The sequence below is a fragment of the Lingula anatina genome, chromosome 7 (genome assembly GCF_051362555.1).
Source record: "Lingula anatina isolate TDL-2025a chromosome 7, LinAna3.0, whole genome shotgun sequence".
NCBI lineage: Eukaryota > Metazoa > Brachiopoda > Lingulata > Lingulida > Lingulidae > Lingula > Lingula anatina.
Genome location: NC_141773.1, coordinates 22642513 through 22653087, shown reverse-complemented (window position 1 = coordinate 22653087; position 10575 = coordinate 22642513). Strand labels below are relative to the sequence as shown.

The 10575-nt window shown below is 36.8% G+C and overlaps 1 protein-coding gene across 9 annotated transcripts in view; it reads right to left on the bottom strand.

The window, feature by feature from the left end:
- LOC106150594 (PTB domain-containing engulfment adapter protein 1) overlaps positions 1-10575 on the bottom strand; it is a 28137-nt gene that overhangs the window by 762 nt on the left and 16800 nt on the right. For 4 of the 9 annotated variants that reach the window (XM_087016928.1, XM_087016930.1, XM_087016924.1 and 1 more), the window contains 7 exons: positions 10028-10144; positions 9618-9722; positions 8501-8605; positions 6628-6772; positions 6282-6359; positions 3727-3872; positions 2537-3314 (listed from right to left, as the gene is read on the bottom strand). In XM_087016928.1, the coding sequence (XP_086873054.1) occupies positions 3237-3314; positions 3727-3872; positions 6282-6359; positions 6628-6772; positions 8501-8605; positions 9618-9722; positions 10028-10144 (774 nt within the window). In that variant the 3' untranslated portion in view covers positions 2537-3236. Of the gene's footprint in view, positions 1-2536; positions 3315-3726; positions 3873-6281; positions 6360-6627; positions 6773-8009; positions 8079-8500; positions 8606-9617; positions 9723-10027; positions 10145-10575 lie in introns of those variants that run through there. The other 5 variants (XR_015335405.1, XM_087016927.1, XM_087016926.1 and 2 more) reach the window with 5 other exon arrangements.

Below are 10575 nucleotides of genomic sequence, written 5' to 3'. Positions count from 1 at the left end.
ATTTACAGAGACATATATTTATACCCTTATCAATTCGCTACATAAATACAAATAAATCCGGGATTTTATTACTGAAATACAATAATAAAAATATCAAATATCCAACTTATAGCAGTTTCTATTTATGTAGCTACAAACATTTGAGATGATATTTCTGGTATAATAACAATTATCCTTTCATGATAATAATTGATGTTCATGCAGATTCACTGTTCTAACTTGTATATCTATGTATAAGAATGTTGTATATATAAATGTATATGCATTTTGTCCTATATACACTGCATAGGTCCAACAAAGCTGCTTTTATTCTACATAAATGAATCAAAAATAATATTTAGAGTGCTATTAAAACCGCTTCAGTGTCTGTAGGGCTTTTTTTTGTCAAATCTGGAGCTAAACAGCTGGGCCCAGTTTTATAAAAGACGTTTAGCACTAACCAGTGTTTAACTCTAACCAGACCTTAATAGTCTGTTAGTAAACTGACCTTTAAATAATTATTCAATCCAGTCAAACACTGGCCAGTAAACTAATTGACTGTTTTCCGTTACAAGACTGTATATGAAACACAATTTAACCATCTTTTAGTTAATGGGTGTTAGGGGAACTTATCCACTGGTTAGGCTTATCCACTGGTTAGTGCTAAACGTCCTTTATAAAACTGGGCCCTGCATTTTTAGAAGAAAGTGTTGCAAATTTGAGATTCAAACAAGAAAATCTTACACTTAGTAGCCCAATCACCTATATGATCACCATAATGTTAATAATTGTTTAAAAAAAAAAGAAAAAAATCTGCATCTATGATAAAAGTTGTAGAACAAATTCATCAATCAACAAGTACAGAATACATGCCTATAAACATCATTTGTGAAAACGCAATGCCCTTTGAAGGCAAGTGTACAAGTATATACTAAATGTCAACACTAGTTTTATGGCATATATTTCAACAATGTAAGGCACCCATTGAAAAATCACAATATTTTCTTTTTCAAAATTTCCTTTTCTTTTTTTTTTTTTTATTTTTGCACACAACTCCCTTTAATGTTAATGCAAACTATTCCAATAATTCTATCAAAGTCTATCAAGATGAGGTTTGATGTCAAACGAAAGTGAGTTTTATAATTAAGTGGCATCACACAACTACAAATTTGTTATGTTTATCTCATAACTGTCTTAATTATAAAAATATTACGTTAACAGGCAAAGTTTGATAAGTCACCAAGAACATACTTTATAATCCCAGTATTTGTAGGATCAGAGAAGATCGTGTGATAGTGAGTTCTAAGAAAATTATCAAGTTTGTGATCAAAGTATTGATCCTCAGAATTTAGGCCAGTTGTAGATGAACAGTAAATTGGACCCTTTAGTCATCAGATTAAACAGCCTCACAATCGGCTGAAATAACATGACTTAATCCACCCTAATAATACGTTTTGAATGAATCATTAACTTTTTTTTCACAAAACATATACACAAATTTTATATCTTAAGTGACTGCTAAAAGCTGTATTCATCCATCACGTTATATGAATTGGATATAAAGTGATATATATGGCTACGTTCGTAACACGTGACCTATGGCTACGTCCTTAACATATATATATATTGCACAGACTGACCTTATCTTTATACAATACACTGCACTCTGGGAGTCAGAGCTGCATTCTATACATTGTCCATATATATATTGTTTCAAGCACTAAATGAACACTTAAAGACAGCACTGTCTGACTGTCAACATATCCAACTCAAGAAAAATCCATAGATTTTTTATCAGTCCCTTCTACTTCTACCTCAAAAAGAAACCGCTGAAGTTAATATGATTCAATTTTTTATTTGATAAAGAGTACAAAGTAGTTTCATTTGCTAAAAAAAACATGGAACGTTATTTTTATAGCCGTAGTCTGGCAGTCATTTCTATACACTCTGCCATCGCTCCATCAACTCCCGTTTACATTCCTCAGCTACCTAAATATATATAAAGACTGCCCCTACCCTCAACTACATAATGCAAATTTCATAATTCAAAAACTTATGGTTTTAATATGCATGTTAATTTGATAATTGCTTCATCTGCACATATTTTGATATCAGACATGCTCTTCTCTGTCCTGTTTCAAATATTTATCTCCATTTGGCACATAAAATTTCATCAAGATCTCAGGTCTATACTAGTAGTAGTGGTCTGCAGAATTCCCCCAGCCTAAGTCACATAACCAACCAATCCATTGTGCTTCCCATGACTAATATATGGCCGCATTCAGAACAGCGTACTAACTAGTCCACGTGTCAAATATGGCCTACCCACTATTGACTTGAACATTCCCCACAGGAAATCTATTCAGTTTCTATTAGAGGAATAGACAGCAAGCTTTTTAGTCGGTTGCCATATTTGGCCCGTGGACAAGTTAGTATGCTTTTCTGAATGCAGCCTATTACTAATTACGCTCTAGGTTACATACAGACAATATTAATATATTAAGTGGATATTTTATAGGATGTCATACTGTGCAATGTACAGAATAACTACAACACGTACTGCTTATGGTTTGATTAATGTAGAAATTGTAATACTCAAATATCCTCTGAAGTAAGTGCATTGGACATGTTTACATTTCTGTGATATCTCCTATCAAAAGTAAACAATGGAGGTACAAGGTTACAGCAGGGGGCATCTCCAAGTCTCTGAAGTCAACTGCACCCACGTAGTCTGTCTTAATGTGATAATGTTTCACACTGCTAAGAGGTTCCCTCACGGTGACACTCGCTTCCCTCCTAATGGTCTCATTTTCACACACCTTGAGCATCATTTCAGTTGATATGTGATTTGAATTTCTGCTTGCTTATATTTACTGAAAGATTATCAAGGTCAAGTTCATGAAGTTCAAGGTCACTAATGGTCAGTGGGTCATCCGCTGAAGGCCATTATGACGAAGTGAGAAATCTGGTCAGTCTGTCATGATTGGCAATAGGATCAACTTTATTTCTTGACCATGTTAAGATAAACATCCCCAGCCCTCAATCTTGGTTAATGCAGCAGTCAGTGTTCATGATATCAGTAAATGGGTCAGAGGTCAAGGTCACCAGCCTCCTGTTAAGGTGTTCAAGGTCAAGGTTACCCCATTCAATATAACCATTCTCATGCACTGCAACAGCAGCAGTCCTTTTAAGTCTTTGTTGCTGATAGAATTGTCAGCATGCATAATGTAAGCAGACAGAACTTTTACAGTTATATTTTACTTCTTGTTCAAGGGGTCTAGATCATCCAGATTAAAGTCATGTGTGCCAAAGGACAATCCTTGACTGAAGCCAGCCTGGAAGAACACACAAACAGTGCAGTTATACTGGTCATGCTTGAGACGGAAAACATGGCAAAAACAAACCATATGCATCCAAACACGAAAGGATAGTGTTAATAGAAACATTCAGGGAAAAATATTCGTGCAGAATTTATCAATAATATATATATATATATATATATATATATATATATATATATATATATATATGATAAAATAGTTACAATTTTTATGAAATTCTGTGGCCCAATTATGTAAGCTGATATGAATACATTTTTCCATAAACCAAGATAGATTTACAAACACACAAAAAACAGATTGACATAAAAATACTGTCTCTGTTCCTTTGAAGTCAGGAAAAGAAACTGAGCCTATTAAACATTTTTCAATTAGCATTTTATGTGGTTCTATTTCAACTTTCCATTACCTGTAAGTCCAACAGTTCTTTGTCAACCTTCATGATAGCATGGTCAAGGTCCTTGGCGCTAGGGTTGAAGGCCCCCATACCAAATGGATCCTCTCCACCAGATACATTGTTGCTTGGTGAGGTGAAGGGGTTGGAGCCCAATAAATCTGAAATATATGTTTGAGATAAAATGTTAGATCTAGAGGCTGGACTCACACCTTCTCAACAATGTCAAATACATTCTAACTTGGCTACAGACAAAGTAGAATACTTGATTGTGTTTGGCCAAATTTATCTCCAATTTGGTTTCAATTACTAAAAAGCCTTTAATAATAAAAAAAATTATTCAAGAGAAAAAGTTGAAAGATAATATTTAAAAACTGGTATATAGAACTGTATACAAGCCCATGCAAGGCCAAATGGAACAACTAAAAGTACAAGTTAACTGACTGTTGACTGTTAACAATACATATATTGTACCTTGGTTATTAGAAGTACTGGCTGGTGAGGTGGGTGATAGAGTATATATACTGTACCTTGGTTATTGGAAGTACTGGCTGGTGAGGTGGGTGTGTGATAGAGTATATATACTGTACCTTGGTTATTGGAAGTACTGGCTGGCGAGGTGGGTGTGTGATAGAGTATATATACTGTACCTTGGTTATTGGAAGTACTGGCTGGCGAGGTGGGTGTGTGATAGAGTATATATACTGTACCTTGGTTATTTGAAGTACTGGCTGGCGAGGTGGGTGTGTGATAGAGTATATATACTGTACCTTGGTTATTTGAAGTACTGGCTGGCGAGGTGGGTGTGTGATAGAGTATATATACTGTACCTTGGTTATTGGAAGTACTGGCTGGCGAGGTGGGTGTGTGATAGAGTATATATACTGTACCTTGGTTATTGGAAGTACTGGCTGGCGAGGTGGGTGATAGAGTATATATACTGTACCTTGGTTATTGGAAGTACTGGCTGGCGAGGTGGGTGTGTGATAGAGTATATATACTGTACCTTGGTTATTGGAAGTACTGGCTGGTGAGGTGGGTGTGTGATAGAGTATATATACTGTACCTTGGTTATTGGAAGTACTGGCTGGTGAGGTGGGTGTGTGATAGAGTATATATACTGTACCTTGGTTATTGGAAGTACTGGCTGGTGAGGTGGGTGTGTGATAGAGTATATATACTGTACCTTGGTTATTGGAAGTACTGGCTGGTGAGGTGGGTGTGTGATAGAGTATATATACTGTACCTTGGTTATTGGAAGTACTGGCTGGTGAGGTGGGTGTGTGATAGAGTATATATACTGTACCTTGGTTATTGGAAGTACTGGCTGGTGAGGTGGGTGTGTGATAGAGTATATATACTGTACCTTGGTTATTGGAAGTACTGGCTGGTGAGGTGGGTGTGTGATAGAGTATATATACTGTACCTTGGTTATTGGAAGTACTGGCTGGTGAGGTGGGTGTGTGATAGAGTATATATACTGTACCTTGGTTATTGGAAGTACTGGCTGGTGAGGTGGGTGTGTGATAGAGTATATATACTGTACCTTGGTTATTGGAAGTACTGGCTGGTGAGGTGGGTGTGTGATAGAGTATATATACTGTACCTTGGTTATTGGAAGTACTGGCTGGTGAGGTGGGTGTGTGATAGAGTATATATACTGTACCTTGGTTATTGGAAGTACTGGCTGGTGAGGTGGGTGTGTGATAGAGTATATATACTGTACCTTGGTTATTGGAAGTACTGGCTGGTGAGGTGGGTGTGTGATAGAGTATATATACTGTACCTTGGTTATTGGAAGTACTGGCTGGTGAGGTGGGTGTGTGATAGAGTATATATACTGTACCTTGGTTATTGGAAGTACTGGCTGGTGAGGTGGGTGTGTGATAGAGTATATATACTGTACCTTGGTTATTGGAAGTACTGGCTGGTGAGGTGGGTGTGTGATAGAGTATATATACTGTACCTTGGTTATTGGAAGTACTGGCTGGTGAGGTGGGTGTGTGATAGAGTATATATACTGTACCTTGGTTATTGGAAGTACTGGCTGGTGAGGTGGGTGTGTGATAGAGTATATATACTGTACCTTGGTTATTGGAAGTACTGGCTGGTGAGGTGGGTGTGTGATAGAGTATATATACTGTACCTTGGTTATTGGAAGTACTGGCTGGTGAGGTGGGTGTGTGATAGAGTATATATACTGTACCTTGGTTATTAGAAGTACTGGCTGGTGAGGTGGGTGTGTGATAGAGTATATATATACCGTACCTTGGTTATTAGAAGTACTGGCTGGTGAGGTGGGTGTGTGATAGAGTATATATATACCGTACCTTGGTTATTGGAAGTACTGGCTGGTGAGGTGGGTGTGTGATAGAGTATATATACTGTACCTTGGTTATCGGAAGCACTGGCTGGTGAGGTGGGTGTGTGATAGAGTATATATACTGTACCTTGGTTATCGGAAGTACTGGCTGGTGAGGTGGGTGTGTGATAGAGTATATATACTGTACCTTGGTTATTAGAAGTACTGGCTGGTGAGGTGGGTGTGTGATAGAGTATATATACTGTACCTTGGTTATTAGAAGTACTGGCTGGTGAGGTGGGTGTGCCATGATGAGGTCTCTTCCCAGTGCTGGGGGGTGGGGACACTGCAAAATACAAATTTAGACAGCTTTATAGAGCATATCTTTACTTAGAGTCTGCATTCAAACCTTTTATGTACATCCTAAATTCTGTCCATTAACAGATCTGAGAACTGACATACTTCATACCATATACAAAACATGCTTAGTAAAATAAGTCTTCGCTAAACCTTTATAGTACATGTAAAATTATCGACAAGTGCTTTATAATCAGACCTGGAATTTTACTTCAGTGGTGAGGGGCAAAAAGTTTACCATACACAAAAATACTCACATATTGGTAACTGACTGGGGGACGACTGACTAGTATTAGGAGTAGCGCTGCCGTTGGTCTGAGGCACAAAGTCATCTTCAAATATCAGCCCTTCCAGTCTCCGGCCCACCGTGGGGACCTCGCGGTGGTTGTTCTCGGCATTGGTCTAAAAACAGGAGAAACATCACTTTTATCACAATGAAAAATTTTAAAATATTTTATAAAGCACTTGCTACTTTCTCACTAAATTATCCCACAATAAAATTTGAAGGCTTAATCAATAATATGGTCAACTTAGTTAATAAGATAAACTTTAAATTGAAATTCTTAAATCTTCTGTATGGGTACCCTGAAATTCAGTCTTCAAAACACTTCAATCAATGACCAGAATACAGAGTTTATAATGTTAATAGAGAAGAGCCTCTTATACACTGTGAACATCAGGGTACGCATCAATTGTTCAACATCATGGATATTCCCTCTTTTTGTGCAGACTTTCAGGACACATTTATACTGATCTTAATAGAAAATCTCCCTCAGATTGTGAAGTGTGCTGGTTGAAACGTGATATAAAACACAGAAAGGTTTACTGTGTTAAAATGGTGAACACATATATCTTAGTATCAGATCACAGAACAGACAGTGCACCCTGTGTATCAGATCAGATCACAGAACTATCAGAATATATAGATGAAAACTGATCCCAAAGTTGAGAGTCTGGAACTGAGGAAGAGGAAATTGTGCAAAGAGACAGAAAACTCTCCAAGATTTTTTAAATCTCTTTTCCTCTTAAAAAAATAGTTCACACTGCCAGTCACATAAATTTGATGTTTTATGTTGATTTATCTCAGAATGTCAACAATGATTTTTATACTGCTTTATCACATAAGACTTCTACTGAACTACCTATTTGCAGTACTTTTGTTACCTTAGTGACAGAAGCAGTGTTTAAAGGCTGATAAGGAATTTTTATTTTGAGAGTCTGACATGTTATTTACTATCTTCATAAATACATTTAGTTAAAAAGCTGAATCAAAAATGGTACAAAAGCAAAAATTAATGTGCCATTGTTTGCCAGTTGCAAGAGCTTAGGTGAGTATGTGTCTTCCTAAAGTATAGAAGCCTACCAATTATTCTTTTTAACCATGGCATTATAATGTCAAAAACTAATCTTGTCAGTCAGTCAATCCTTCAGTCAGTCAGTCTGTTCTTCTGTCAGTCATTCTTCCAGCTGGGCATGTATACACCTGTCTGCAAAGTAACAGTCAACCCTACTCTATGAAGCATATACATGTAGTGAGCATATAGTGAGACCCTTGAACTTCAAAACTGAAAAGTGTGCCAGGTCCACATAAAACCCAAGCATGTGAAAGTAACTTTAAGCGGATACATGTATCTCCTACCTCCCCATTATGCTTGGACTTTCCTTCTGTGAAAACAAGGCTTGGGGTTATCTCACCCAGAGAGCGTATCTAGAGAAATAAAAGCACAGAAAGCTTGTAGGGTTAGACTACCAAGTGGAAATACATGGGACTTATAACTCACACCAGTATGGTTTGTCTCATCTTATGGGTGTAATCAGACCGAAAACAATTTAAACCAGAAACCACGACAGAGAACCCACTGTGCAATATCTGGCCTTAACTGTCCAAGTCTTAATTGACAAGTTGGCGTAATGTTCAAATAAAATCCATAGCAAATGAATACCTCTTCAGTAAAAAGATATATTTTTCTTTCTTTCCAAAAATGGTACTGTGATATTTCACACTGGTGTCAGCCTTAAATAAGTACATAGTATAATGAGTATGGGTGTATAGAAAAGTAATGACAGTGTAAAACAACACAAAATATAGAGGTGTGTCACACAATGGTCACATGACTGTCACATGGTTACCTCTGTGGCCTCTGTTGCCACAGTGTTCAGGTCACTATGGTGACCGAAATAAAAATTGTAATCAATCAAGTCAGCTGGAGACACTGGTGAGGCTGGCGTGATAGACTGGAAACATGAACACATGCAGATTATGAAAAAAAAGAGAGCGCAAAAAAAGGAAAATAAATTAAAAGTAAAATCAACAAAAATAGAGACAATTATAACTGTGTGTATCCTCACCAGAATGACTATTACAATTTTTAATTAAAACACTGATGAACAAAATTGACACCTCCACCTTAATGTCTTAAATAGTGACTTGAGAGCTAAAAATTCTGACAAAGAAAATAACAACCAGAACATGTAATTTCTAAAAAAATAAAGCTAAATTTTTCAGTATTTCTATTTCTATGTCTAGGGTCAGTTGTGACATGTTATCTTCAGAAATGTCATCACTTTTCTGATAAACCACAAGTCAATTTGCTCTTAGTTAAATAAAATGCTTCCTGTTAATATGGTTATTTCCATATCAGGGCATGCAATCAATAATAATATGTTGTTATTTAATTCCTGTATATTTTCAAATAAAGGAAGCCAGACATATAGGCGTGGGCAGGGTTTCAAATAAACTGTTAAGATACATAAGATCTATATTCAAAGGGAGAAAATTTTTGATAAGTTTTGTACTCAAAATTTTGCAACTAGAGCCTTTTTATAAAATTTCCTTTTGATATGTAAGTTTGAGAATATTCATATCAAAATTCACAACAGCAATTATAAAAATTTTCAAAACTTTGGCCACCAATCATTTACGTGTTAGCTAACTCGAAAACCATGGGGTAATCTTCATATAAACTAACTGAAATTGGGTTCAACATCATTTCAGATCCGTCAAAAATGGAAAAATACCCAAATTCATCTTGGGTTTTATTGAACTATTACTACTGCTACTACTACTACTACTACTACTACTACTACTACTACTACTAATAATAATAATAATAATAAATACTACTACTACTACTACTACTACTACTACTACTACTACTACTAATAATAATAAATACTACTACTACTAATAATAATAATAATCCGGTCTCTCCAGGTCAGATATCCTGGGATCTGAGGTGGTACGTACATGGTTCTGTTCCATGTATCTCTGGATCTCGTCTCTGTCCTTCATGCCCTCCAGTTCCTGGATCCTGGTCTTCAGTTCCTGGTTTTCATGGGACAGTGCCTGGACCTGGGGGCGAGAGACACTGGGATATTAGGATGTGATAGCAAAAAAGATAAACGGACATTAGGAAGTGATTGAGTAGTCCACGCCTGTAACTTCATAACTTTGCAGTCCATTGGTAGCTCTGACTAGTACACCCGAAGATTACTACGAAGTCCAGGTCAAATTTACTAGCTGGAAAACATTGGTAAATGAATCCGAGACCCATTTTTCCTTCAAACACTCTCCTTACAATAGGGTATATAAAATAGCTTGGTAAGTCTATGCAGAACTGCTTTAAAACATGTATGTGCAACTTCACTTTTAATTACCTTCTTTTGCAGCAGCAAGAACTGTTTCTTGAGATCCATGTCGCGTCCTGAAGACTCCAGAAATTTTCTGTAGGCAAGGTCAAATGCTTGACCCACTGTCAGAGTGATCTCTTCAGACTGGAATGGAAAATATGACATTCATATAGTGAACAAGTGTTCCCTAATTGTGTTAGGTGTGCTAGTATGATCTCAATTGTCACAACCCAACACAATTTCACTTCTGGCTGTGACCACATGACAAGCACGCTGCACCAACACTGGACAAGAGAAGTCTTGGTTCAATGCAATCAAAACTGTCCATAATAGGTAACACCTGAAAGTTCCAGTGCATGGTTTTTCATTGCGATAGGTGTGACATTGTAGCAATCTCACCCAACTCAATGCATTTGCCATTTGTGAAAGACAGGGCAAGTGAGGACCTGGCAGTCATTTGCTACTGAAACATGTAAGTATTGACTCAACCTATGTCGCAATTTCAACCACAACTTCATTCAACTTAAACAATATATGTATCACAATTTCACCCAAATCAGACAATCCCCACAGTG